This window comes from Lipomyces arxii (genome assembly GCF_038497795.1).
Source record: "Lipomyces arxii strain Phaff 12-163 unplaced genomic scaffold V1512scaffold_5, whole genome shotgun sequence".
NCBI classification, from domain to species: Eukaryota; Fungi; Ascomycota; class Lipomycetes; order Lipomycetales; family Lipomycetaceae; genus Lipomyces; species Lipomyces arxii.
Genome location: NW_027117704.1, coordinates 570741 through 597370, shown reverse-complemented (window position 1 = coordinate 597370; position 26630 = coordinate 570741). Strand labels below are relative to the sequence as shown.

Here is a 26630-nt window from a genome sequence, read left to right as displayed (position 1 = left end):
ACCTTATAAAACGGCTTTACATAAATTTAACAACGACAGGGATTGTAGAGTAAGCCAAAGTAGCAGAATCACAGTGATTATAAAGGCTTGGCGCACATTACGCCCGTGGAAAGTTGCCAGCTCACAATTGCAGAACTGTTGTAGTGCTATCGTATCTTTCACATTATGCACAAGTTGGCTGGCCATAACAGAATGGGTGTCTAACGCAATGAATTTAAACTCTCCAAGCAGCTTGAAATGCCATAGATCTTGGAAAGGCAGTGTTTTGGTCGTTATATATTGAGATTTATAGTGTACATACGTTCAAAGAAACCCTGTTGTTACTGGTTTACACAAATGATGGGACGATTATACAAAGCAACCTTATGTTAGAAAATATAAGCCACCAAAACCAACATAATGGCTGTGTTGTTAATTGTCGATTGTCAGATTGCCCGATACACGGCATACTTTAACATAATCATTTGACTTATTACTTCTTTGTCATCTAAAAGTATACAGACAGAGTCACACAGAAAACAATAACATTATTTTCTTGCCCCACATTAATATCTACAGCTCTAAGGGAGAGCGTTTAGGTGCTCAAAATCTAGAAAATATACCATACCAACCCGTCCATGTCCCGTTAGCCATTACACGTGATAAAATTAATTTGCGTATTTAGAGCGAACTCTCATCAAATGCCCGGCATGATAAAAGAAGTATGGCATGCACGCCAGTACCAGTCCTATCCCAGCCAGAACCGTACTGCCAAAGCCGACTGGGAATTTTGAAGGCCCCAATTTCACGAAAAGCTGTCGCGCAAATAATGGGAATGCGGCCGCCATAAATGACCGGAAAAGCCCGTTTCCAGCAAATACAGAAGCCAGATAACGAGGGTAGGATAGTCCAAGATAATTGAAAATAACCTGAAAGACAACGAAGCCGCCCACACCGAACGTCGAGGAAGCAATGACTGGAACGATCCAATGTATATTGGGTGTCCCAGTCCAGCCAAAAAATATCATAGAAATTGGCAACAGAGGTGCAAAAGCAAACGAAAGTTTGAAAAGCTTTTCTGGTCGTACTCCAGCCACGATCCAAGGCACCATGTAATGGCCAATCAAATACAAATAGATCGCACAAGAAGTAGCACAACCCATAAGGAGTCCAATATATGTCAAACCGTTCTCAATCAAGTTGAAATGGTGCATTTCCACAAACACGATTGGGAATGCCTCAAACCAAGTATACATAACAGCATACATAAATCCGACATAAATATTCAACATCAATACGCCGGGCTCAGTAAAAGAGATAATAAATGGCCTGATCAAATTCTCCTGCACCATTGCACCAGTTGTCACTGCAGCAAAATCAAGATCACCTTTGGTTGTCAAACTGGGATTTCCTGTAGATCTACGAAGTCGAGCTGCCCGGCGCGACAAAATTGTAGGTCCATAAGTTTCTGGAAGAAAGAAAAAAATCAGACCAAACGACAATGCTGAAATCCACAACATAAACCAAAAAGTCCATCTCCAACCTAATACCTGTGCAAAGACACCACCTAGTAATGGACCTAATACTGGACCAAATACAGCCGTGCCACCCCAGATGGCGATACCGTAAGGAACATAATGTGGCGGCAAAAAGTCTCCAAGTGATGCGGCACCATTTGACAACGCCGGAGAGCACAACAGACCGCAGATGAAGCGCAACACGATGAGTGAGCCAATGTTTTTGGACAAAGCAGTTGGAACTTGTAAGACGACAAAAATGAACGCTGTTGGCATGTAAACCCAGTTGCGACCAATTGCAGGTATCTCAGACAAAGGAGCAGCGATCATTTGACTGGAATGTTTAGTAATCTCGTATCAATGACATTGACAAATCACTTACCCAATACCGTATCCTAGAACGTACACGCACAAAGGAATTGTCGCAACAACAGTGCTAATACCAAAATCTTCCGTCAACTCAGCGACACCTGGAGTATAGATAGAAGAACCCATGTAAAGCGACACTGTGATAAAGCAAATTTGGACTATAACGAAAGTTTTCTTTAAATTTGACCAGTTATGTGGATCTTCAGGATCATCAGGCCCATACCATCCAATCAGAGTTGGATCATTGCCTTCCTCTTTTGCTTCTTCTTCAGGGTTCACAGTAGACCTAGAACGAGAATTTTCCGCAGAATTTTTTTCAACGTTTTCTGGAGTCTCAAATGTGATTGGGGAGTCATCGGATTCAAAGATATATTTAAAGCCTGGGGCTTGATCAGGATAGCGAAACATTCGGCCACCAGACAGGTAGTGGCATATTTCGCCGAAGAAACTATACCTGATAGTATCCATATTGCAATGCAGAGAAGTAACAGTGGTTGAAATTATTCAAAAAGCGTTAAGAACAGGATACAAGCAGATGCATTTATAGAAGTCAGAGAGTTCACAATAGAGAGCACAGATAATCCGCGGGACGTTAATGATGACTGGTGCTAATCTCCTATATTAATTTTTGACGTAATCAGAGCCTAACGGAAACTTTATAATACAATGGATTGCGGTATCCGGCGTTTTCAACTCCGTTCCTTTCATTTTATTTTGTTATAGTCCGCGGACAAAGACGTACGGATATTCATCCATGGAAATCCGCGGCCACGGGGTTTAAACTCCGTGACGGCCGGATCAGTCAATCTTGCTGATAAAATCAAGCCTTGTATTACAAAGATCACACAAATTAAATTTTTCAATGCCTCTTTACTACTGAAGAATGAAGTAAATAAATATTCAGTGTGTCATCGGATTGTATAAGCGACAAGCCAAGCTGAACTAGTAAGTACAGATGATTACAGCGACCCCTGACCTTATATCATATGCACGCATACGCCTTAGTCTACCACAGCCGTACAATGTACAATCTATCGCACTCGAAATTATTCCGTATCTCCCACAGTAAAAGTATTCAGTGGATCTTTCCACCAGTAAATGGTATACCAGCTTGTTTATGTAATTATGAACTGTCGCTCAGCTTACTACTATAGAGCACTTTTAAAGGCATCCCGCATGAATTTCCTGACATACGAAGTGAGCGTGCTACATGTACTCTTTTTTTGCACAGTTGATGTTGACTACTGCAATTAGTCGATTACTTTAGATACGAACCAGGCACAGTACCTCCAAAAGCATGTTTTCTTTCGCATGTGCACGTGGATCATTTGCAAGGTCTTGATGGCAGCTACGGTGGGCCGTTCATTTACTGCTCAATAGCAACCAAGCGGGTTCGTTTTTTCTTGACTATAAGATATTTGCTAAGCTGCGAAATCAGCTTTTGTTGAGAATTGAAAAAAGGCGCTCAAGAAGGATGAAGTTGGTGGAGGGGCTTGATGTCGAATTTCAACGAACCTACAGGCATCTTGGACCAGATCTTGGTCGTGATGTACTGGTGCGATCATTGTGCGTAACATTTGCAAAATTTTATTAACATCTAAGAGGGAAATCCCGTACAATACGCCGACTGATATTCAACTAGACCCCAAGAGGACAATCCGAGTGACCTTGTTTGACGTGAGTTCACACTGTTTACAAGAAATTTATTGTCACTGAACACTATACAATAGGCAAATCATTGCCCTGGATCTACGATGTTTTTAATAGAAAGCGAGACGACAACTATTTTGTACACCGGAGATATTCGCGCAGAACCATGGTGGAATCGAAAACTTGCTCAAAATTCAACTTTGAATCAATATTGTCACAATAATACACGCAAGATTAGCACGATTTATCTTGACACAACATTTTGCTCTCCTAGTTTGGGGCACAGCAATTTTCCTACGAAGGTGCGATATAGTTCTGTGCTTATGAGCGGCTCTTGCTAATGATTTGTTGAGATGGAGGGCGCTTCAACTTTGATTGCAAGGCTTAAAGAGTATCCCGATAATACGGTTTTTTACTTTGACGCTTGGACATATGGTTACGAAGAGTTATGGATTTTGTTATCATCGGCATTGGGCTCGGCAGTTCATGTTGATAAAATTAAATACCATAATTACAGAGCAATACGGGAGTTCTCGACATATGTACAGGGACCGAAACTTGCAGGATCACCCAACAATGCGGCTTTGGAGTCCTCAAAGATTGATCACGGCTCTGAAGGCTGTCTAACATTGGATTCCTCTGTGCAAATTCACTCCTGCGAGCGGGGTTTCTGCACTGATCTGCCAAAGGACAGAACTGTGTACATCATACCTTGTGTGAATTATGATGTAGCGGAGCCCGGCTCGAGTATAGATTTTGGTATGTAAATACGATTGCGTGCTGGGGTTTTATCTAACTTATAAAGTCAGACGATACGATACCACTAATAGATATAGTAACGATATACACAATAGAAACAAGAAACATTCAGATTCGAGTTCTGACGGAAAATTTAAGCATGAAATCTTGGAAGATCTCAAGATGCCTTTACCGGATCATCTTAAAGTTGCTTACTCTAGGCATTCTTCTTATGACGAGTTACAGTCACTAGTGAGACTCTTTAAACCCAAAGATGTCTATCCTTGCGTTGTTTCATCATACTTCATTGAGCAGGGGCTGTCAATTAAAAAAATATTTGGTCGCGACTGTTGCCAGCATCGGCAATTTTACTTTGATGAGTATGATTTACCATTTTGGCGTGCAAAATTTTTTCCGCAGAGTTTCCATTTGAATACCGCAGAGTCAACTAGTTTGTGTAGTACTAATAGCGATTCAAACTCACAGTCAATACATCAGTCGAGCCAGCAATCAGACAAGTCAGCAGTGGTTTCTGAGGATCGCATCAGGCTAGCAGAACGGGCAGTGCTTGGAGTCAACGGGCAGTCATGGTTCGATGTTGTACTGTTTTCTACCAGAAACTATTGTGATGAGTACATATAGTTTTTACTTTGCATTCCATAATTTAATTTTTCCTGATTGCCCATAATTGCATTGACGTAAAAAAAAACTCGTTGGCAGGTAGGAAGTTCAGAAGATTTAAGTTTAATTTAAGTTGTTCCTGGCTTGAGCGTTTGTACGCGATGCCTACGCTTTTTTTGTATATTGTGTTAGTGCTCTGTCTTCTAGGTTCTGCAGGTCCGCGTCACCACACCACCACGTTACAAGATAGTATTATACGCTGTGCAGTATATAGGATGGTGTCGAAACTGACGTTTAAAAACGACAAGCCAAAAAAGCGGAAACGCGAGAAACACGTGTCTTACGCGGATCTCGGAGACGATGAATTTCATCCCAAGAAGTCAAGTGGTCGTGAAGTTGGCGGAGCAGAGGAACTGGAAGTCGATGCAGGCGAAGGTTGGGTGACTGCGCTGTCTACAGATTACTTAGATGGACCGTGTATGTTTATATTGGTAAGTTTTGCTGTAGAGTGCATCAAGTAAAACAATGCTTAGATACTTAGAATGATAGTCCACCGGTTTGCATGTCTAGCGATGGAGCAGGCAAAACATTTACTACACCAATTTCTTCTTTAGATCCTACAAATGTACAACAAGTTTGGGTAATTGGCAGTATTGTACAGTCCGAGAAATACACACTGAAATCGTATCTCGGCAAATATCTCACAGTATCGAAGTTTGGTGTCTGCGAAGCTTCAGCAGAAGCTATTGGACCTGAGCAAGAATTTGAAATTGAACATGAAGAGACTGGCAATGGCTGGGTTATCAAGAGTATATACGGCAAGTACTTATCGCTAAATGGGAAGGATATAAGATGCGATTCGGAGGTCTCCGGGTTCAAAGAGACACTCTTGTAAGGGCGCCTACGTTATCAGACTCTCCGGGCTAACAGACAAATAGAATTCGGTCGCAAGCAAAATTTCGGAAGAGAACAAAGAAGGTGGTAGACGAAAGCGAAATGAAGATACATACGAAGGAGCTTGAGGAGAAAGTTGGCGCTCCATTAGATTATGATACCATCAAACTGCTGAAGAAAGCATTTAAAGGTTTGTGTAATTTGCGTTGTCAAGAATTTACTAACATCATTCAGAAGGGCATCTCAATGAGGCCATATTAGATGTTCGGGAGAAGCTCAAGACGGATCATCGGTGCTAAATGGTTCTGTATTATTGGTGATAATTCAACGCTTTTACGTTCGTGGTGTATCCGAAACCATGCCCTAGACGAAATCAAGTAAATGTGCAGCAAATTCTCCACTACAAGGGGCACTAAAAACCAGAGGGCATATAATAAACTTTTATTTTACATGATACTATATTTATGACTATAGATACCAAGAACCGTTATCACAACACAATGGTCTCATAACTAACAATTTTGTAAGAGGTAATGATTGGTTTATGCAAAAGCGGTCCGTGCAGCAGCCTGGGGAGTGATCTTCTTTCCATCCTAAACAGCTATTAGATACTCTGATACTGACATAACAAAACTGGGTAATTACTCTGTTGTATCGAACTCTGACAGGAGGAGTTCTGATGCGACGACCTTCCCGCGAACGGACACGGACAATCTTGCTGTGGATGGCGCAAGAAACACAGTAGTGCAGCTTCAAGTAGAGCTTAGGAAGAGCATACTCGCTGTATACAGAGGCCTCAGAGATATCACGGATGGCTATCAAATTGTGTTAAAACCACATCTGACTATAACTATAAGCGCATTAACATACCAGCACTCTCGACAATGTTTCTGATGGTAAATCTCTTGATACTCTTATCCTATTAAAACAGTAACGTTAGCATGCATGCATTTGAATTTTGCGTCGGTAATTGTGTAGTGAATTCGTACCTTAGGAGTGCATCGAGCACAGTTGGAGCATCGGACAAAACCAACGTGTCCACGACCCTTCTTGTTACGACCTCCGGACTGGCGCTTCTTTGGCATTTTGAATTGGTAAGAAAAGAGTAGTGAAATTGGGTGATTAGATCTAGTCTTCAATCCGCGTTCAATTCTCAAGTGCAGACCTGTCAACGCGGCTTCAATGTTGTGGGATGAGTAACCATTAGTCTACAAATCGCAGTCACGCATTTAAATGTAAAGCCCTAACTTGAAAATGCCCTACTTATTAGTTACCCGGAATAAAGTGTAAACCCTAGAGTTAGGGTTAGTTTACGATCTTGTTTGTTTACTTATTTCCGTTTAGCTTTGTGCAGCCTGTTTCGATTATCCTCATACAGCGTGGGTCTTGCCAAAACATCAACATTTTTGCCCAACAAAATCAATTACTTGTCTGTTTTAGACACTATATAGTTTTATGACAACTGTAAGACAGGTAGCGGCAACACCATCCAGACGGCAGCCAGCTCCGACTTCGAGTGCATCAAACCTCCCAGTTCCATCTACCCCAGTTTCTGCTGTGTCCTCACTTGCAAACCAAGCTGTTGAAACTCCTTCTCCAGCAGCAGATATGAACAAAAGTAGAAAAAGACAGAATCTTCGCGACGAAGCGATTCGACGAAAGAATGAGAATGATTTGAACAAGAAGAAGGTCGTGGCGTCCAAGAATCGCCAGATCCGTCGCCCGCCTCCTGGAACTGTACTAGCTTTGCGCCCTAGTCCGGCACTTCAGATTAAGCCAAACACAACGGTAGCAGAAGCTGCTCAGCTCATGTCAGCGAAGCGGGAGAACTGTGTTCTTGTTACCGATGATGATGACCGCATTGCTGGTATTTTCACGGCGAAAGATCTAGCGTTTCGTGTGGTTGGTGCCGGAATCGATGCAAGAGATGTTACCATTGAGCAAATTATGACTAAAAATCCTCTTTGCGCTCGAACGGATACTTCTGCTACGGACGCGTTGGACTTGATGGTTCGTAAGGGATTCAGACATTTGCCAGTTATGGATGAAAATCAGGACATATCGGGAGTTTTAGATATTACCAAATGTTTTCATGAGGCAATGGAGAAGCTTGAGAGAGCTTATCAGTCTTCGAGAAAACTCTACGATGCTCTGGAAGGTGTTCAATCTGAACTTGGCGCGTCGCAACCGGCTCAGATTATCCAGTATGTTGAGGAATTGAGACAGAAGATGTCAGGACCAAGCCTTGAGACCGTGTTGGATGGAAATGCACCTACATTCGTTAACATCCGGACTTCGGTCAAGGAAGCAGCACAGTTGATGAAAGAAAATCACACGACTGCTGTTTTGGTGACGGACAAAAACGCAATCTCTGGCATTTTTACCAGTAAGGACGTCGTTTTACGCGTTATTGCTGCAGGCCTGGATCCATCCAGGTGCAGTGTCGTTCGAGTAATGACTCCTCATCCCGATTTTGCTCCCAAAGAAATGAGCATACAAGCAGCTTTGCGTAAGATGCACGGTAAGCATGATTTTAGCTACATTCAACTCTGGGGACACTCTGATACTGATAGATGGGCATTACTTGAATTTGCCAGTTATGGGGGATGATTCTGAAATCGTTGGCATGGTTGACGTTCTTAAATTGACATATGCTACTTTAGAACAGGTAAGCATGCAAATTTGTAGCACTTCAGGTGCAGAAAGACTAATGGGTGTTAGATTAATTCTATGCAAACATCCGAAGATGAAGGTCCAGCATGGAACAAGTTTTGGCTTTCGCTCGACAACGATTCCGAATCTTTGCATTCGGATCACCATCGTGCTGGTACTCCCTATTCCGACTCAGGAAGTGTGCTACCGTCTTCGCCGCCGATGGTCATAGCTTCAGAGTCTCAATACCAAACTGAACTTGGACCGGGAGACTCTGCCTCGCTTTATGCTGATGAAACTACCATCGGGAACACTTCTGTTCTTGGAAAGTCTTCTAAAGATCCAACGCCGTTTACGTTCAAATTTAAGACGCCTGCAGGACGAGTTCACAGAGTGCATTTGGCACTTACTGAGGGCTATTTGTCGCTACGCGACGTCATTGGCTCGAAACTTGGCCCCGAGATTAAGCAGCTTGGTGGACAGGGAGAGTATGAGGATGATGGTACAGTGCGTCAACAAGGGTTTGCAATTAGCTATCTTGATGACGAAGGTGATGCTGTCTTGATAACGTCTGATCTGGACATGTCAGAGGCTATTTTTCTCGCCAGACGTGTTAATGCCGAAAAGGTTGACATTTTTGTTCATCACCCGGATCAGAGTATTACTCTCCCGCCGCCAGCGTCAGTGGTAACTTCAGCCATGTCAGAGGTAGCACGCCCTGAGGCTGAAGTCCCGGCCAAGCCTGCCAGTAAAGAAGACGACGACACTGAAGTTGAAAGCGAAGTTGCAGCTCCGTCAAATAAATCGATTACAAAAAAGGCCCAGTTCTACACTCCGGTGCCTCCTACACCTGTTGTAGCTCCAGAAGCTATTCCAGGAATTCCCAACGAGCTACTTATCCCTGGTGCTCTTGTAACACTTGCTGCTTCAATCATTACAGTGTTTGTAGTGAGTCGAATTACAAGGTAGCTATTCTTATTTTTAAAGATTCTCCTTTCTGGGCTTAGTTTAAATACGAACAGTTAATAAAGATTAATATGAATATCGTAGAAATTAATGAAGTATTTGAGGACCGAACACAAGCAATAATAGTGGCGTTGGCAGGCCAACCGAAAGAGGGCAAAAAATTCTTTTGAATGCACGAACGCGAAAGTTTAATTGCAACTACGTAAAGTCAGAACCGAGTTGGCCCAACCTGAACTAACTTGTGTGTACCTTAAATTTGAGCTTCACCAAAAAAAAAAAAACACAGCAAACAAAACTTTGTGACATTTAAAATAGAATCAAATCAACAAAAGTGCACTCAAATCAAAGTGAACTGTCAAAGAATTGCGTCTATTTGAACAGTTGTTTCAATAATGTCTAGTTTACCGGCGGAGGCTACTGCTGCTCTGTTGTCCCTCTTACAGTCTCTAACGTCTGCGGACAATAACATTCGTGCAAATGCAGAAAACAGCCTAAATACAGAATGGATTTCTCAGCAGTTGGACATGTTAATGCTTGGTCTAGCAGAGCAGACTCTTATGAGTCAGGATCAAACAGTATGAAAATGATTTATCTTCAGTAGTAAGCGTTGACGTTTAACCTGTTTTTAGCTTCGATCATTTGCTGCCGTCTTGTTCAGACGAATTGCGACAAAACAACCTGAAGGTGGAGAAGTTTTAACGAGCAGGATTATTGATAATGTGGCTCCTGAAGTCTTGACAAGGATAAAAGAGATCTTGCTCCAAGCTCTCAGCAATGAACAGGTTAATGACGTGCGGCATAAAATCTGTGATACAATCTCTGAACTTACTATGGGAAATGACGGTGCGACTTTCAATCAATTTATAATTTAAGACTGATATTGACGTGTTTATAGGCCCATGGCCTGAACTTCTGCCTGTTTTATTCCAGGCAGCAAAGTCACCCTCTGCAGGATTACGTGAAGCTGCGTTCAGAATTATTTCCTACACGCCCACAGTTATTGAAAAAGATGGTTTGCCGGCTGTGGCTGAGGTATTTCATTTCGCTTTCCAGGATCCAGAGGAAGACGTGCGGATCAGCGCAATTGTAGCGTACACTGCGTTGTTTGAGACCCTGTCAAAGCAGTCATGGCCTATTTTGCAACCGCTGTTGCCAGAACTGTTAAACGTTTTACCGCCGCTAAATATACCCGAGAAGTCAGACCAACTAACATCGGCTTTGTCGCCATTGATCGACCTTGCTTCGTTGGCACCAAAACTCTTTCGGCCAATGTTCAAAGCCATTGTCGACTTTGGTATTGCTGTCATCAAAAACAAAGAAATGGAAGCAACGACTAGACAGACTGCATTGGAGCTTTTGACGACTTTTGCAGATGAAGCACCAGGAATGTGCAAGAAAGAATCTAGCTATACTACAAACATGGTTGTCCAGTCATTGGCTATGATGACTGAGGTCGGTGAAGACGACGATGAGCAGTCTTCGGTTTGGAGGGAGGATGATGATCTTGACTCCGACGATGCTGACTCTACGCACGTCGCAGCCCGACAAAGTCTAGACAGATTAGCTGTTAAGCTCGGTGGTACAGTCTTACTTCCTCCTCTGTTTCAATGGGTACCTCAGATGATTGGCTCGGCAAATTGGCAGGAGCGTCATGCTGCTCTGATGGCAATTTCTGCATTTGCTGAAGGTTGCCGGGATGTCATGATCAGCGAACTTTCTAAAGTTTTGGACATGGTCCTACCGCTTCTGCAAGATCCACATCCAAGAGTACAGTGGGCAGCTTGCAACGCGGTTGGTCAAATGAGTACAGATTTCGCTGATGATATACAACAGCAATATGGCCCACGAGTACTACCTGCTTTGATACAGACATTGGAGTCGCCGGAACCACGAGTCCAAGCTCACGCTGCCGCTGCCTTGGTCAATTTCTGTGAAGAGGCTGAGCAGGAAATTTTGGAGCCTTACCTTGACAGCTTGCTGTCGCATCTTATGATTCTGCTGCACAGTCCAAAGAAATATGTGCAAGAACAAGTGTTGACGACAATTGCCATCGTAGCTGATTCGGCAGAGACCAAGTTCATAAAGTACTACGATACAATGATGCCGATTTTGTTTCAAGTTCTACAATCAGATACGGGCTCAGAATATCGTCTGCTTAAGGCGAAATGCATTGAATGTTCGTCGTTGATAGCGTTGGCGGTAGGTAAGGACAAATTCACTGCGATGTCGCAGCAGCTTATTCAGCTTTACGCAACCATTCAGAGTGGCATCACAGAGACGGACGATCCAGCTGCCTCTTATTTGATACAGGCATGGGGCCGTATCTGTCGTGTACTCGGCACAAATTTCCTACCTTATCTTAGCGGTGTGATGCCGCCGTTGTTGGAAGTTGGTAAAATTAAGCCCGAGTTGCAATTATTGGATGATGCGCAAGAGGCAGAAACGTTTGATCAGGAAGGCTGGGAAATTGTACCACTTCAAGGAAAGCATATTGGTATTAGAACAAGTTCATTGGAGGATAAGTGCACAGCGATTGAGCTCCTGAGTATATACGCGTCAGAGCTCAAAGCAGGCTTCGAGCCTTATGTGGCAGAAATTATGAACGACATTGTTCTCCCGTCAATAAGCTTTTTCTTCCACGATGGTGTTCGAATTGCTGCCGCACAAGCAATTCCACACCTTCTTTCATCTATCAAAGCGTCTGGTCCGCAGAACACTGCTATGCTGGCCGAGTACTGGCGTCAAAGTGTAACCAAACTGCTAGAGGCGTTAGTAGTAGAGCCTTTTGTGGAGCTACTGACCTGTTACTACTCGTCGCTATATCAATCTATTGAAGTCATTGGCACGCAGTCGTTGACGCAAGAAGATATGGACAAGTTTGTGGAGTCAGTGGTGAATAACATGGGCGATTATCTTACTCGAGCGACCGAGCGAGCAAATCAGGAAGACGATTACGGGGAGTTTGGGGACGAGGAGAAAGATGACGACGTGTCGATTGACGAAGAGCTCATCGCCGAGGTGGATAAAGCGATCCGTTCTGTTTTCAAAGCCCAGCAATCGTCTTTCTTGCCCAACTTTGAGAAATTGCTGCCAATGCTGACGCAGTTCCTCACCCGGCCCGAACCAGGATGCCGCGAGTTCGCTGTACATGTGTTTGACAACCTTATTGAGTTTGGTGGCCCGGAGGCTTGGCGGTATAAGCCTAACTTTTGAATTGCCACGCTCTGAAGTGCTAAGTATGTACTGTTGAGACTGTAGGCTACTGTTACGTATTTCCTACAGGCGATATGGTCAGTTGGAACCCTACGTATATCTCTTTGTTGTTGGTTTTACCAATAATTACGTGTATTCAGGATATAAGGGTTAATACTAAGTAATGAATTACCAATGACTACATGGTTGTATTTTACTATGCAAATACTCATGAAATTCATTAAAATCTGTTGATCTGATTTGAAAAGCACTGAAAACTGAGCGAGTATCGTACCGTGATCCTTTCTAAAGAACATCTTTCACATGAATTTGGTTAAGCTCATTTGTAGAGTTTCAAAGGCGAAAGAATGCTATTTTTGGCCGAATCCAAGTTCGCTTGACTTTGCTTCAATTACGCTACGCTATAATTGCCTGAACAGCATCTAGATCTTGTTCTGGTGTGGATGCAGTCACATGATTCTACAAAACTGTGTTTGAAATGTTACGTTGAGTAACAAACAGATTTTTCCTGAGTAATTACGGTTGAATTCGAAGCTGTGTTCCAATTTATGTAGAACTACGGCGCTGAACCGTGGCAGCACGCAAATATATCAGAACACCATTTTGAGGATGAGTGGCATTCAAACTAATGATTGTGCTGTATATCCTTTAGTAATAGCAGCACTAACCAATTCTTTCTTCCTTGTGCCAATTTGGAGCATACTGTAATTGCTGTTTATTGCAGACATTAAATGGTAGTTTCTCTCAATGAGTTGATTAGGTTGAATTTAGGTACTAATCTATTTCTGTTGGCCTAAAGTGAACGATAGACACTACGAGCCGTCACCAGCCACTCGGTTGGCTGCTTTTCTGCTTAATTTTTATACATGCACATAAACTAATTGTTTTGATCAGCCACAATATACGTGTCATGTGTTTATAATTATGCATGGGCGTACCATGCTGCATCGCTGGGCTTGATTTTGTGTACTGAACTTTGTCGGTTTCTCTTTCATCACCTTATTTGAGGCTACGGCTCTGATGGGCTGCTTATTCATTTTTGTTGAAGTGTCTCGAATTGCATCGTTCCCTTCAAGATTTTCTGCATACATCTAGATGTGTTGTGCGTCCCGGCCGTCTCTGTTTTTTTTTGTAGAAGTTATGGTAGCGTCTGTTGTCGCCGTAAGAAGCGGGGTCTTGGAAGGTTGCAGTTCAAAAGGTCACCCAGGCGACGGGGCCGATGCATTCCGATACATTTGTGTCGAAGCTTGTTGACCATTCGTTGTTGACTGGTTAGTGGTTTCTAGTGAGATGCGGAGAGTACGGCTTACCCTTGCAGCAGCCGTGCAAACTGAACTCACATATTCCGAAGTTGCAGTTGAGATGCAGTGAGGCCTTACCCCGGGGTTCTCGTAGATTGGCTGTGGATTCCGGGCTTTACCAGAGCCTGTACGCAGGTGGGAATCTAATAAAGAGAAAACAACAAATGTTCTGTTCTGAGTTTTTGATACTTTCAAAGATAAGGTGATCCTGCTTGCTCTGTCTTCCGTTGCTGATTATCCAAGTGTTAGAGGCATCGCGTAAGCGGAACGCGTCACTAGACCAGCTGTGTGTATTTAGTTTTTTATATAGTATTGTATCGTAATATTACGTCTATCATCGTATATCGTGTCTTGTGCGTATTCGCGTTCTGACCAACTGCAACTGGAGTCCTCCAAATCTCGCAAAATAGCACATCACAAAACAAAAAATTAGAAATAACAAGAGTTGTGCGCAATAAAGCAATCTAGCAGTATCCTGATCTAACCAATCTCGTAGTTTAGCCACGCTCTGTAAAATCTAGCGAACGCGTACGCAGTCTTAGAGGCTTCCAGCGCCAATCAATTAACAGCAGAGTCTCTTGTCCACAAATCTGGTATGACGACAAGTGTTGAACGTTGGATATGACTTGATGGAATTTATCATGTTAAACTCTGTAACTACAGCCTTTCTCTGTTCTGCGCTGCAATCATTTGCTGTCGTTGGAAAGCATAGTGCAATTTGCACTGTATGAGCCTTTGCTGAAACTGCTGTAGCAGTAGCCAAAATAAAATACCCCATCTACTTTTGTTAATACTAACAAACATAGCTAAATAACAGTTTAAGATAAGCAGTATACTTGATTGCTAAATGGTCGTCAGAAATTGACGTGTTCCGTACGTAGCTGCAGCTGATCGCATCGGTTAAGGGTAACTTAAAAACAGCCAAAACCTGAAGATGTGTGCAATCAGATTCCTTAACAATTCATGTGTTCATCATCCACATCTATTCCTTTATCTAAAAATGCAACTTTACGCCAATACCTTGCCTGTGACCGCTGCTTCTTGCCGCATATGTCTCGAGCAATCACTAAAAATGGACGCCTGCTTGGCAATATCTCCCAGATGCAAAATGACTTCTTTGTTGCCGTCCACAAACCCGTAGATGCAATACTGGACTCCGACGTCATTACAAAACTCAATCACATACCTTTGAGCTGCACGGAAGTTGTGCCGAGGCATGCGCGGGAACAAGTGGTGCACGGCCTGGAATTGCAGCCCACCATGCACAAAATCGAACCACCAGGGACAGTCGACGTCCATAGTAGTCCGGAGCATTTTCTGAGCAAACGATTCTGACGTACCGAGATCTGCGGTTGACATTGCAAAGTGAGACAGTGTGATTTGGACATGGAGCGGCATTGTGACAACATGACTAATTAAAACATACACAATCCGGACGCCAGCTGAAGGTAATCGCTGGAACACTAGTTTATAGCCAAACCAATACCAAAACACAAGCATTCCTACAAACTCAAAATAGCGCAACCATGCAGCGCTACCGTATCTCGGGCCCTGACCACGAATAAGGTACTCCCACGACAGCCGGTACAAATTGAACCGTCCAAAACAGAGAATGGGGTAGTAGGTCCAATTCTGGACAGTGATCATGACACGAGCGATGGCGTCGAAAGGCAAGATCCGCTTGTAATAAGTAGAAAATACGCCATCAAAGAATTTGGTTGATACTGCAAAAAATGGTAGATGCTGAATGTCGGGGTCATGGATTGGATCGTTGGTAACAAAATGATGAACGTTGTGGTTGCGCTTCCACCAGCCTAAACTAAGTCCGCCAACAAAATTGGCAATAATTGTTCCAAAGAAGTTGTCCCAAAAGAATGAATGTGTGATTGCAAGGTGACCGGCGTCGTGAGCAGTAAACGTAAGCTGATGCCATAACAAACCGAGCAGAAACGCAGACGTCATGTACCAATCTTTAGATAGAAAAAAATACGACAGATATCCGAGAGTCACGTATCGTACACTTTCAATACCATAATTCCAGTAATTGCATTGGAAATACCCTTCTTTCAACAAAAATGCTTCTAGTTCTCTATATTTGTGTGTAATGTTCAATTGAGTCTGATAATCAAGTGAGGGGTATTTGTTTAAATCTCTTTCAACTAATTTCCGTTCGTACTCTGCCATCAGCTCCATTGAAGCCGGTGGATCATGTGCTTGAGGTGAGACCACAATTGGCTCATGTTTCTTCACCTCAGTGGCCATTTTTGACGGCCTGATTTTAGGAATCGGAGCTGCCGAGTCTTCATCTGACGAAGACGATGCTGAACTCAATGACACGCCTTCATCAGGTTCAGAGCAGAACTTCCCGCCTTGGATAGGAGGCACAAAGTTTTCCCATGTGCCTTTGATCAGTCCAATCTGAAACTTCCGTGCCAATGCTCGCGCTCCCTCAGAGTGATAACTGTACATCGCTTTAATATCAAACTCCACGAAAACCAGTCTTGAGATATGACTTACGCGTTAATCTCGTCTGTGGCATCCCGCCCGACCATGTGAAAGACCGCAATGTCACCGCCAGGATGCTTTGGCAGCCATGAGTCTACACGCAGTACCCTATTTTCGTAAATCACAATTTGATGGCCATCAGCTATAAGTCGCTCAATTGCGCTCCTCGACATGAGATCATTAAGCACCATACTGAATTTATTATTGCGTTCAGTTGACAATAGAGTAGTTAATCTTCAAACCTTGTGCCGACATGTTCGCGATCTTACCCTGACCCTACTCTTGATCGACTTACATTTCGCCACGACCCTAACCCTACAGAATAAGGAACCGTAAGATTTTAGCAAGTTTATGCGATCATCAAAATATGACTACTCAGTACTCTGTGCCAGCACACACGAAGAATGCGAAACATTTTTACGTCATAAGAATGTTGAGTGTGAAGTTAGAAATGTGGTTTGCAACGTTACTATATCATAGTTGAGCTATGTTCACCACAAAGAGCTGGTGGCTTCTTCTAGGACAAAAGTTTATCGATCTTTAGGATCAGTTAACTACTGAATTGAGCTCCAAAGAACTAGCATCTTTCAGATAACTTCTTAGTACACCTGTTAGTGTTGATACAAAATCTGCGCTATACGAGAAGTTTATCGTATAAGTAAAATTCTCCGAGAACATGCTTGAAAGGACACGTGCGTCTAAACTTAAAACGCTAGGCTAAAAAAAACTCGTTCAAGGCAAATTTTGGATGAAGAGCCGGAATATGCATATTATACCCCTGCCCTTGATTCTCTCTCTGAGTTCTTTTTCCCCTACTTTTTACAGCACCGAAATAGAGTATGATCCATTGGAATTTACACATGTCAACTTCTACTTGAATCATTTTGGTATATATTCTATGGGTATCAGTTACGCTAGCCTTTTATACAAACAAAATTAAAACAAATTCCATGTACACCGTAAAAAAAACAGAACATATCATAAACGGAAAACCAAAAAACGCCCCTAGTCCCATCACTTTTTAGCAGCTTCGGCGATTGCCTTGCGTCCCAACAATGTAGTGCAGTTCACTAATCTTTATTTTGTTGCATCGCAACTCCTGTGTCAAAAATTCCGCGCATTTCTCTCACGTCCGCTGTAAAGTTCCCACGTTCGGAGTCGCATTCTGGGATTTGCACTTGCGCTAGCCTCTCCCAGGGAATCGCAACGTCCTTCGCCACATAATCGTCCGGATCAAGACCTTCTAACCAACCTCGGTATAAATCTTCATTTCCCCATGCGGACGCAATTCGCATTCTAATCTGATCTGGAAAATAATATCCCTGTCCTTGAATCATTGCCAGCTTTCTCCGTATCCAAACATGATACTTTGGTGGAATGAAAGCTGCAGCGAGACACAAATAGTTGTGACACACAAATAATGCACCCGGATGCTGCGTTTGCGCCGCCTCAAAGCCGGCTACTAGTCTTGCTACAAGCACGGCCACTTCAGATGTTGCTTCTGGATCCTCGATTCGTCCTGTGGTGGAGAGTGCAGCGTACGCTGAAAAATAGAGTTTGTAGCCGTTGAACACAATCATCATGAGACCCATCTGCCAACGCTTGTACAGCAGGGGCGGTACAAGACTCAGATCGTCGTCGGATAAGCCACAGTTGGCTGGAACTTCCTCTATCTCAAATAACTGAGGATCGAGTGACTCGAACCATGTCAAACTCTTGGCTCGTAGTAGCTCAATCTGACGGATAGCTGAGGCTCCACTTAACCGTCGCTCCCGTACATTTGAAGCGAAATCGCATAACTCTGAAAAAATAGCCCCCAAAGACGTCAAAATAAGCATGATTTGTTGTTGAGGACTTTGATCAACTGAAAGCAATCGATCGTGAATGATCTGTCGATGTGCACTATGCCATTCACTTCCAAGACTCATGCTTCGTCCTGAAATTAGAGAACGACGTATATCAATAAATCGCATCCAGATAAATAAGTACAATTGCATGTCGGTCTGAAATGCTGTTTGTGTGGTGTACATGCTTTGAAAAAGACTGAACGCGGCATCTTGGTGCTGGATCTCATTTGAGACGTCACCGAGATACATTTCAATACAGGAGAGAATCAAAATCGCGATCAGAGTGTTTAGATCTGGTGCCTCGATGGCATGCATTAAGCTTTTGACGCATTCTTCGTAGTATTTAAACATGTCTTCCAAATACTTTTCGCCATGGTGCAATGCGTAGTGATAAGTTGTGAATGCAGCAATAGAAAACATGAGAGGAGGAGATTGATGAGCGATATAAAGAATGCGCTCAAAAAAGTTCACCGCGTCAGTCGAGAGAAAATAGTGACAGTGAGTGAGATTTTCGCGGTGGTAAAGAAAAAGCTTTGCGATTGATGGCGGAACATTTGGAAACTCAACAATCGGATCAGCTTTCATTGACGACGGAGACAGCACACTTGAGTTCGGTCCCGGTCCTTGTAAGTTGTGGTCTTGTTCGGCGCTGTCGCCAGAAATTGCTCGAGAGATATTGTCAGAATCATCCGGGTCGGATGATTCTGCCTGTTCGCTCGTCTGGCCAGCTCCGTTATTGATAATGTGAACTAATGCTTTGCCTACAGTGACAGAAGCTTCTGCAGCAGCTTTTTTCAGTTTTCTTGCTTGATAGGCTCTTTGTTTTTTCGACATTGCCAACTTTTCCGGAGGAAAAGAGCATTCGCGATCACCTTTTAAACAACGGTGGCATCGAGGACGCGTTTCGTCACACTAGAAAGATTATTCATTAGAATTCAAAAAAACCAAATAGTTTGTAAAGTCATACTTTAACTCGTCGCTTTCTGCAAGTGTAACAACCAGAGCGCGTTCGTTTATGACGAGCTAGGGCATGTGCATCGGCACCAATATCAGCAGCCTCATCATTTTGCTGAACACTGGTTCTAGAACGTGAAGTTGCTTCTACAGCCCCCTCAAAAAGAGTCATTGAAGAAGAAGAACCAGCCATTGGCTAAGATGCCGCAGCGAAATCAAAAAATACCTAGACAAGGACCAGAGTAGAGCCAGTGATAATACTTTTGATAGACTCGCTAGTTGAGAGGTCTTGCCTCACAAGAACAGGCATGAGCGTTAATTAAAACAAAAAACATAAAAGTATTCTCCAGTAGTAAATAAGTATGAGTGTATAAAATTGTGATGAAGGTCAAGTTAAGCTGTGCTAGTCGAAAAGAAAGTCAGAGCGAGAGCGAGAGCGAATTCAATAACACCGAGAGAGAGAAAGAAGGCGCGAGCGAACGTTGACAAGAAATAAAGTTGCTGCCGCGAGCAGACAAGTGCACTGTAAACTCTAAATTGATAATAATTGATTAATGATGTGCACTTAAGGTTTCATAACGTACACTTTAACTGACAATATCACGTGTAGTTAAGTCAGCCCTAACCCAATAGAGATAAAACATATTTTCCCATATAATATTATGGGTATAGTATCACAGACTCCTACCACTGCACGAGCTTGTGTGTATGGTACCACAACAAAGCTCGTTCATCCTCGGCTCTCATGCTCAACGTGCCCAACTCCCCGCGCAATTGAATTCAACCCCACAAAGTAGCTATTTAATCTAGCGATCTGCCATTTCTAAAGTCCGCGCTTTTCCTCTTTTGCGTAAATACTCTCTTTTTTTCTTTACCTTTCAAGTCATTTCTTACATATTAAAAAGCGCAATGGCCGATCTTCGTTTCGACGGTCAGACTGTCGTCATTACAGGTTCTGGTGGAGGTCTCGGAAAAGCCTATGCCATATTCTTCGGTTCTCGCGGTGCAAATGTCGTCGTAAATGATCTAGGATCAAGCTCTAAAGGAGAAGGACATGACACAAAAGCAGCTGATGTGGTGGTTGACGGTGAGCTATTGAAATTCATTTCCTGTTTCACCGTACTAATATTGATGCAGAGATCTCTAAGGCAGGCGGAAAAGCAGTTGCCAATTATGATTCGGTTGAAAATGGAGACAAAATCATTGAAACTGCTATTAAAGCATTTGGCTCAGTTCATATTCTCATCAACAATGCTGGTATATTACGCGACGTCTCTTTCCGCAACATGACAGACGCCGACTGGGATCTGATTCAATTGGTCCATGTCAAAGGTGCCTACAAAACAACTAAAGCCGCGTGGCCTGTCTTTCGTAAACAGAAATTTGGTCGTATCATCAACACCGCATCTGCTGCTGGCCTTTACGGAAACTTTGGTCAAACAAATTACTCGGCTGCCAAGCTTGGCCTGGTCGGTTTCACAGAGACATTGGCTAAAGAAGGAGAAAAATACAACATTTTAGCCAATGTAATTGCTCCAATTGCCGCTAGCCGTATGACCCAGTCTGTTATGCCGGAAGACTTACTTGCTTTGCTCCAGCCAGAATGGATTGTTCCTCTCGTTGCCTATTTGACTCACAAGGACACTAGTGAAAACTGTGGCATCTACGAGGCTGGTGCTGGGTTTGTGTCTAAACTTAGATGGGAGCGCGGAAACGGTATTCTACTAAAGACTGACGACACTTTCACGCCTTCTGCAATTTTAGCTCGATGGTCCGAAATTGACGATTTCGAATCTCAGCCGCCACAATACCCCTCGGGACCCAATGACTTCATGGGTCTACTCGAGTCAGCGCTAGAACTACCAGCTAACAAGCAAGGCCAGCCGGTAGATTTGAAAGATAAAGTCGTTATTGTCACTGGTTCGGGAGGTGGTTTAGGAAGAGCGTATGCTTTGCTTTTTGCAAAGTATGGCGCCAAACTTGTCATCAACGATGTTGGTGATCCCATGCCTACCGTTAAGGAAATCAACAAGTTGTACGGCGACGGTACCGCAGTTCCAGATCGCCATTCAGTTGAAGATGGTGATGCTGTCGTTAAGTCTGCAGTTGACGCATTTGGAACTGTGCATGTAGTCGTTAACAATGCTGGAATTCTTCGAGACAAGTCATTTGCCGGTATGACAGATGACCAGTGGGACTTGGTCATGAATGTACATTTGCGTGGTACGTACAAAGTAACGAAAGCCGCTTGGCCATATTTCTTGAAGCAAAAGTTTGGGCGCGTTGTAAATACTACTTCAACTTCCGGAATTTACGGTAACTTTGGTCAAGCCAACTACGCAACAGCAAAATGCGCAATCCTGGGATTTACAAGAGCACTTGCGCTGGAAGGCAAGAAGTATAACATTTTTGTCAACGCTATCGCGCCCAATGCTGGTACAAACATGACTCGCACTATCATGCCAGAAGAGTTTGTACAAGCTTTCAAGCCTGACTACGTTGCTCCACTAACTGTGCTTCTGTCGTCAGACAAATCACCTGCTACTGGAGGGCTTTATGAGATTGGTTCTGGCTGGATCGGTCAGACAAGATGGCAGCGAACTGGTGGAGTTGGTTTCCCAGTTGATGTCAAATTGACGCCAGAGGCAATCGCTAAAGAATGGGCCAAGATTACTGACTTTGATGACGGTCGCTCGACTCATCCTACAACAACTCAAGACTCATTAGGAGCCATTCTGGAGAATATGAACAATAAAGCAAGCTCTGGATCAGGCGCCGCTGTATCAACAAAGATTCTCGACTTTCCGTTCAATTATGAAGCAAAAGATCTGATTTTGTATAACCTTGGACTTGGAGCAAAAGCAACAGAGCTCAAGTATGTTTTTGAAGGATCAGACGACTTTACCGTTCTGCCTACATTTGGCGTTGTTCCATATCTCGGTGCTTCGATGGCAATTGATATGGATGAACTGGTTCCCAATTTCAATCCCGTATGTATAGAAGTGGTGCAAATATCTGCAAATGCACTAATTTAACCAAAGATGATGTTACTTCACGGAGAACAATATCTGGAAATTAAGTCATGGCCTCTTCCTCCTTCTGGCGAGCTCATTTCTAAGCCAAGTTTAATTGAAGTGCTAGACAAAGGCAAAGCTGCGTGTGTCATCACTGGCACAGAGACGGTTGACGCAAAGACCGGCAAACCCGTGTTTTGGAACGAGTCTACAGTTTTCCTCCGCGGGTCGGGTGGATTCGGTGGTCCTAGCAAGGGCAAGGACCGGGGTGTTGCAACAGCAGCCAACGTTCCACCCAAGCGTGCGCCGGACGCATCAGTCAGAGTCAAAACTAGTGAAGAGCAGGCAGCATTGTATCGACTTTCTGGCGATTACAATCCCCTACATATTGATCCTGCGTTTGCATCGGCTGCGAAGTTTCCTCGCCCGATCTTGCACGGTTTGTGCACTTTCGGAATTTCAGGTAAACAAATATATGAGTTGTTCGGGATGTTCAAAAACATCAAAGTCCGCTTCGCTGGATTTGTGCTCCCTGGGGAGACGCTGCAGGTTGACATGTGGAAGGTTGATGGCAACAAAGTCATTTTCCAGACCACAGTTGTCGAGCGTAACTCGGTTGCCATCTCGTCGGCTGCGGTCGAGCTTGTTGATGACAAAGCAAAGTTGTAAACGTTTGAGCAAATTTATGTTGTTGACATCGATTGGGTCTTACACAGAAATACATGTACCATACTGATGAATTATAAAAGCGTATATTAGTGCTGAGTAACACGCTTGTGTGCTGAAATGTACGCAGGCAACTGCATCGAGAATTGAGACAGGCAGTGGCGCGGCGGTAACTTATCACTAAAGTCTCCATGCTAAACATAGCCTCGTCGTCAACTACAATAGTAAATAGACCGGCGTTCCTTAGCTGGTAGCATTCTATCTAAAATTTGACATACGTTTGTGTTTTGCAGACGTATTGTCCTACCATCTGGTTCACTCGATAATAGTCAAATTGCGAATAGTTAATAGGCATGTCGAACGTGGACTTCCTCGGCAAGGCGATCGAGACTGTTCAGAAAGCCATTCAGGCGGACAATAGCCAGCAGTTTGAAGAGGCTTCTAAGCAGTATTATGCTAGCTTGGAGTATTTTATGACGGCGTTAAAATGTATGCCCTTTTCTAACGCATTGAGACTGAGACTGACCATCTAACCATTTACAGATGAGAAGAACCCAAAGAACAAAGACTTGATCCGTGCAAAGACAGCCGAGTATATGGACCGAGCGGAGAAATTAAAGTCATTTTTAGACAATCAAGAGAGTAAATCTAAGCGGGCAGTTGGTGCTAATGGAAAGGAACAAGGAAAAGCGGGTGGAAAAGCAAAGTAATTGGAAGACTGTGTTATTAGACGACTACTAACGCTTTGTTGTAGAAAGAAAGGTGACGATAGCGATGAGGAAGATAATGATAACAAGAAACTGCGGAGTGCCTTATCAGGTAACGTTTTTCAATGTTTGGGTAAGCAACTATGAAATTAAGAATTGGTTAGGTGCGATTCTGTCTGAGAAGCCCAATGTGCGTTGGGAAGATATCGCAGGTCTTGAGCTGGCAAAGGATGCTTTGAAGGAAGCGGTTATCTTGCCAATCAAGTTTCCACAATTGTTCACTGGCAACCGTCGCCCAGTGTCTGGTATTCTGTTGTATGGCCCACCAGGTACCGGTAAATCATACTTGGCTAAAGCAGTCGCGACCGAGGCAAACTCTACTTTTTTTTCGGTTTCATCTTCTGATTTGGTCAGTAAATGGATGGGTGAATCCGAACGATTAGTCAAGGCGCTGTTCACGATGGCACGTGAAAACAAACCGTCTGTGATTTTTATTGATGAGGTCGATGCTCTTTGTGGACCACGTGGCGAAGGTGAGAGCGAAGCCTCCCGCAGAATTAAAACCGAATTGCTTGTACAAATGAACGGTGTCGGTAATGATGCAACTGGTGTGCTCGTACTTGGAGCTACAAATATTCCATGGCAACTTGACGCTGCTATTCGACGGCGGTATGCTGTTTGTGCGATATTTTGTGACAGTTACTGATAATGGTCAGATTTGAACGTCGTATTTATATTGCCCTTCCGGAGGTAGATGCCCGTACAACTATGTTTAAACTTAACGTTGGTTCTACTCCATGTGAACTGACGCAGGCTGACTACAGAGCATTGGGAGAAATGACTCAAGGGTAAGTGCACTTGATGTTTTCTGTGCTTTCATATTGACGTAAACATAGATACTCTGGTCATGATATTGCTGTTGCTGTTCGCGACGCTTTGATGCAGCCGATTCGAAAGGTGCAGATGGCGACACATTTCAAATGGGTTGATTCCAAAGATGGCACTCGGAAACTCACGCCTTGCTCTCCTGGAGACGCAGGAGCTACAGAGATGGCATGGATGGACATCGGCGGAGATCAATTAGAAGAGCCGCCTTTGCTGTTCAAAGATTTCGTCAAAGCGGTAAAGAGTTCTCGTCCGACCGTGAATGCTGATGATGTCAAGAGACATGATGAGTTTACGAAGGATTTCGGATCTGAAGGAAATTAGTCATTATTCTGTATTGGTCTGTATAGTCATTTAGTTTGGACTGCTTCTTTCTATTTTTGTTTTGTTATTTGTCATTATTTGCTCTTTGGCTCATTCACTGTTTCTATTTTGTAGTGATTGTTGTCTTGTTGGTTGAACGACCAGGATGTATATTTTGTCGTATAAATTTGCTTGATTTGTGACAAGACAAATTTCAAAGGGTTCTTGGTAAGCGTATTGAGCCGCATCGGGATGCAAAGTGTGTTCGAACACAATTAATGAATCAAGATGACTTTGAAAGTGACAGAAAATGCTAGAAAATGCTAGAAAATGCTAGAAAATGCTAAAACTCTTACAGATTTATACTTGCTGATAAGAGCAGCTACCTGATTTTCGGGCTGCTGATTAATCGGCAGCTTGCATACCAAGTTTTAAAACCTTTTACCTATACTTGAGAAGCGTCACGTCAATCTCAAACTTCCCGCACAGACCAGTCCACGGTAGAGACTTGTTTAAGACAGCCATTTCGTTTCATCTTGGGTAGCACCAATTTTTCATTTACATACAGCTCAGCTCAATTTTACATTTATGATTATGGTTGAGACTTTATTTACGCCCATCAAGGTAGGCAACATGGAGCTAAAAAACCGTGTCGTGCTCGCTCCTTTGACTCGTTTCCGTGTTGAAGACGACGGCTCTCCAATGTCGGATTTGGTTCCAGAGTATTACTCTAAACGTGCTCTCATTCCTGGTACTTTATTGATTGCCGAGGCTACTGACGTATCGTTGTTTGCTGGTGCTTACTCTAACGTCCCCGGCATTTACACCGAGGACCAAGTTGCAGCTTGGAAGAAGGTAACCGACGCTGTGCATTCTAAGGGATCATACATCTTCCTCCAGATCTGGGCTATCGGCCGTATCAATCCTGGCAACAAGCAAACTGATGTCTACAGTGCCAGTGCTACCCAGTTCGACAACTATCCCGCCGCCAGAAGTTTGACCATTGAAGAGATTATTAAGCTTGAAGACGACTTCGCTGCTGCTGCTTCGACCGCCATCAAAGCTGGATTCGACGGAGTTGAGATTCACGGCGCGCACGGATACCTCATTGACCAGTTCACCGAGTCGACCTCCAATTTCCGTGAAGATATCTACGGTGGCTCAGTCGAGAATCGGTCGCGATTCTTGCTTGAGATTCTCGATAAGGTTACCTCTGCCATTGGCGACAAGAAGGTCGGTGTCAGACTTTCTCCCACGTCTAACTCTCAGATCAAAAAGATGGACGACCCTGTCCCAACTTTCTCTTACATTGTCAAGTCAATCCAGGACAAGCACCCCGAACTTGCCTACATCCACATGGTCGAACCCCGTATATCGGGGATTGAGGAACGCGAAGTCCAGCCTGGTGAGTCGACTGACCAGTACCGTAACATTTTCAAGGGACCCTGGATCGCTGCTGGTGGCTTCATGCCAGACACGGCCGAGGCCTATGTTGAGGCTCATGAGAACACATTGACCGCTTTTGGCAGATATTTTATCTCGAACCCTGACTTGGTCGCCAAAATTAAGGAGGGCTTGCCATTGACAAAATACGATCGTGACTCGTTCTACACTCCCAAGTCAAACAACGGATACAACACATACGAGTATGACGAAAGACTTAAAGGAAAGTATTTTTAGATCAACTGTTTCTAATACTGTAAAAAATTATAAACATATATAGTAAGTTTAGTGCACTTGATGTCTATATTCACAATACTTAGATAGGTTGGGGAGAAGGTTACTCAGTTTATATTTCCTCTTTGTAATTTATTCTTTTAATAAATGATTATCCTCTCATGCAAGATTT

The 26630-nt window shown here is 43.4% G+C and overlaps 11 protein-coding genes across 11 annotated transcripts; 7 read left to right on the top strand and 4 right to left on the bottom strand.

Annotated features, from left to right (window-relative positions):
- Positions 1-465: 465 nt before the first annotated feature.
- Positions 466-2592, bottom strand: V1512DRAFT_139224 (major facilitator superfamily domain-containing protein). The gene is made up of 2 exons (XM_066912995.1): positions 1879-2592; positions 466-1830 (listed from the first exon to the last, which is right to left on the bottom strand). Exons 1-2 carry the CDS (start codon positions 2331-2333, stop codon positions 648-650), a joined length of 1638 nt encoding a protein of 545 aa, XP_066772270.1. The 5' UTR covers positions 2334-2592; the 3' UTR covers positions 466-647.
- A 295-nt stretch (positions 2593-2887) lies between these two features.
- Positions 2888-4282, top strand: V1512DRAFT_270728 (beta-lactamase-like protein; the record flags this gene model as incomplete). Its single annotated transcript, XM_066917618.1, has 7 exons — positions 2888-2959; positions 3020-3062; positions 3120-3256; positions 3304-3420; positions 3468-3542; positions 3596-3817; positions 3869-4282. The coding sequence occupies 7 exons, from the start codon at positions 2888-2890 to the stop codon at positions 4280-4282; spliced, it is 1080 nt and encodes a 359-aa protein (XP_066772269.1).
- Positions 4283-5149: 867 nt separating this feature from the next.
- On the top strand, positions 5150-6067 carry V1512DRAFT_247140 (actin cross-linking; the record flags this gene model as incomplete). The annotated part of the gene is made up of 4 exons (XM_066914472.1): positions 5150-5365; positions 5416-5765; positions 5813-5958; positions 6003-6067. The coding sequence occupies 4 exons, from the start codon at positions 5150-5152 to the stop codon at positions 6065-6067; spliced, it is 777 nt and encodes a 258-aa protein (XP_066772268.1).
- Positions 6068-6191: 124 nt separating this feature from the next.
- Positions 6192-6963, bottom strand: V1512DRAFT_237195 (40S ribosomal protein eS26). The gene is made up of 4 exons (XM_066914141.1): positions 6758-6963; positions 6639-6687; positions 6414-6583; positions 6192-6361 (listed from the first exon to the last, which is right to left on the bottom strand). Exons 1-4 carry the CDS (start codon positions 6851-6853, stop codon positions 6311-6313), a joined length of 366 nt encoding a protein of 121 aa, XP_066772267.1. The 5' UTR covers positions 6854-6963; the 3' UTR covers positions 6192-6310.
- A 166-nt stretch (positions 6964-7129) lies between these two features.
- Positions 7130-9455, top strand: V1512DRAFT_261418 (uncharacterized protein). Its single transcript, XM_066916071.1, has 3 exons — positions 7130-8289; positions 8342-8436; positions 8490-9455. Exons 1-3 carry the CDS (start codon positions 7224-7226, stop codon positions 9387-9389), a joined length of 2061 nt encoding a protein of 686 aa, XP_066772266.1. The 5' UTR covers positions 7130-7223; the 3' UTR covers positions 9390-9455.
- Positions 9456-9778: 323 nt separating this feature from the next.
- V1512DRAFT_252681 (armadillo-type protein) lies at positions 9779-12599 on the top strand (the record flags this gene model as incomplete). Its single annotated transcript, XM_066914718.1, has 3 exons — positions 9779-9961; positions 10016-10229; positions 10282-12599. 3 exons carry the CDS (start codon positions 9779-9781, stop codon positions 12597-12599), a joined length of 2715 nt encoding a protein of 904 aa, XP_066772265.1.
- A 2309-nt stretch (positions 12600-14908) lies between these two features.
- V1512DRAFT_252680 (fatty acid desaturase-domain-containing protein) lies at positions 14909-16596 on the bottom strand (the record flags this gene model as incomplete). Its single annotated transcript, XM_066914717.1, has 2 exons — positions 14909-16361; positions 16418-16596. The coding sequence occupies 2 exons, from the start codon at positions 16594-16596 to the stop codon at positions 14909-14911; spliced, it is 1632 nt and encodes a 543-aa protein (XP_066772264.1).
- Positions 16597-17410: 814 nt separating this feature from the next.
- V1512DRAFT_139132 (uncharacterized protein) lies at positions 17411-19499 on the bottom strand. Its single transcript, XM_066912994.1, has 2 exons — positions 19220-19499; positions 17411-19164 (listed from the first exon to the last, which is right to left on the bottom strand). The coding sequence occupies exons 1-2, from the start codon at positions 19397-19399 to the stop codon at positions 17476-17478; spliced, it is 1869 nt and encodes a 622-aa protein (XP_066772263.1). The 5' UTR covers positions 19400-19499; the 3' UTR covers positions 17411-17475.
- Positions 19500-19910: 411 nt separating this feature from the next.
- V1512DRAFT_261408 (uncharacterized protein) lies at positions 19911-22993 on the top strand. The gene is made up of 3 exons (XM_066916070.1): positions 19911-20293; positions 20344-22196; positions 22248-22993. Exons 1-3 carry the CDS (start codon positions 20116-20118, stop codon positions 22887-22889), a joined length of 2673 nt encoding a protein of 890 aa, XP_066772262.1. The 5' UTR covers positions 19911-20115; the 3' UTR covers positions 22890-22993.
- Positions 22983-25086, top strand: V1512DRAFT_138747 (P-loop containing nucleoside triphosphate hydrolase protein). The gene is made up of 6 exons (XM_066912991.1): positions 22983-23375; positions 23430-23592; positions 23641-23705; positions 23758-24262; positions 24310-24441; positions 24490-25086. The coding sequence occupies exons 1-6, from the start codon at positions 23240-23242 to the stop codon at positions 24800-24802; spliced, it is 1314 nt and encodes a 437-aa protein (XP_066772261.1). The 5' UTR covers positions 22983-23239; the 3' UTR covers positions 24803-25086.
- On the top strand, positions 25086-26630 carry V1512DRAFT_138837 (uncharacterized protein). The gene has a single exon (XM_066912993.1). The coding sequence runs from the start codon at positions 25370-25372 to the stop codon at positions 26459-26461; it is 1092 nt and encodes a 363-aa protein (XP_066772260.1). The 5' UTR covers positions 25086-25369; the 3' UTR covers positions 26462-26630.

Coding starts and splice junctions, on each gene's coding strand:
- V1512DRAFT_139224 (XM_066912995.1), bottom strand. CDS start 2,333: ATGGATACTATCAGGTATAGTTTCTTCGGCGAAATATGCCACTACCTG. Junction 1,831..1,878: donor GTTCTAGGATACGGTATTGG/GTAAGTGATTTG, acceptor TAAACATTCCAG/TCAAATGATCGCTGCTCCTT.
- V1512DRAFT_237195 (XM_066914141.1), bottom strand. CDS start 6,853: ATGCCAAAGAAGCGCCAGTCCGGAGGTCGTAACAAGAAGGGTCGTGGA. Junction 6,688..6,757: donor GTGCTCGATGCACTCCTAAG/GTACGAATTCAC, acceptor CTGTTTTAATAG/GATAAGAGTATCAAGAGATT. Junction 6,584..6,638: donor AAACATTGTCGAGAGTGCTG/GTATGTTAATGC, acceptor ACAATTTGATAG/CCATCCGTGATATCTCTGAG.
- V1512DRAFT_261418 (XM_066916071.1), top strand. CDS start 7,224: ATGACAACTGTAAGACAGGTAGCGGCAACACCATCCAGACGGCAGCCA. Junction 8,290..8,341: donor AGCTTTGCGTAAGATGCACG/GTAAGCATGATT, acceptor TGATACTGATAG/ATGGGCATTACTTGAATTTG. Junction 8,437..8,489: donor CATATGCTACTTTAGAACAG/GTAAGCATGCAA, acceptor AATGGGTGTTAG/ATTAATTCTATGCAAACATC.
- V1512DRAFT_139132 (XM_066912994.1), bottom strand. CDS start 19,399: ATGGCTGGTTCTTCTTCTTCAATGACTCTTTTTGAGGGGGCTGTAGAA. Junction 19,165..19,219: donor GCAGAAAGCGACGAGTTAAA/GTATGACTTTAC, acceptor TAATCTTTCTAG/TGTGACGAAACGCGTCCTCG.
- V1512DRAFT_261408 (XM_066916070.1), top strand. CDS start 20,116: ATGGCCGATCTTCGTTTCGACGGTCAGACTGTCGTCATTACAGGTTCT. Junction 20,294..20,343: donor AGCTGATGTGGTGGTTGACG/GTGAGCTATTGA, acceptor ATATTGATGCAG/AGATCTCTAAGGCAGGCGGA. Junction 22,197..22,247: donor TGGTTCCCAATTTCAATCCC/GTATGTATAGAA, acceptor ATTTAACCAAAG/ATGATGTTACTTCACGGAGA.
- V1512DRAFT_138747 (XM_066912991.1), top strand. CDS start 23,240: ATGTCGAACGTGGACTTCCTCGGCAAGGCGATCGAGACTGTTCAGAAA. Junction 23,593..23,640: donor AAAGCGGGTGGAAAAGCAAA/GTAATTGGAAGA, acceptor GCTTTGTTGTAG/AAAGAAAGGTGACGATAGCG. Junction 24,442..24,489: donor TTGGGAGAAATGACTCAAGG/GTAAGTGCACTT, acceptor ACGTAAACATAG/ATACTCTGGTCATGATATTG.
- V1512DRAFT_138837 (XM_066912993.1), top strand. CDS start 25,370: ATGATTATGGTTGAGACTTTATTTACGCCCATCAAGGTAGGCAACATG.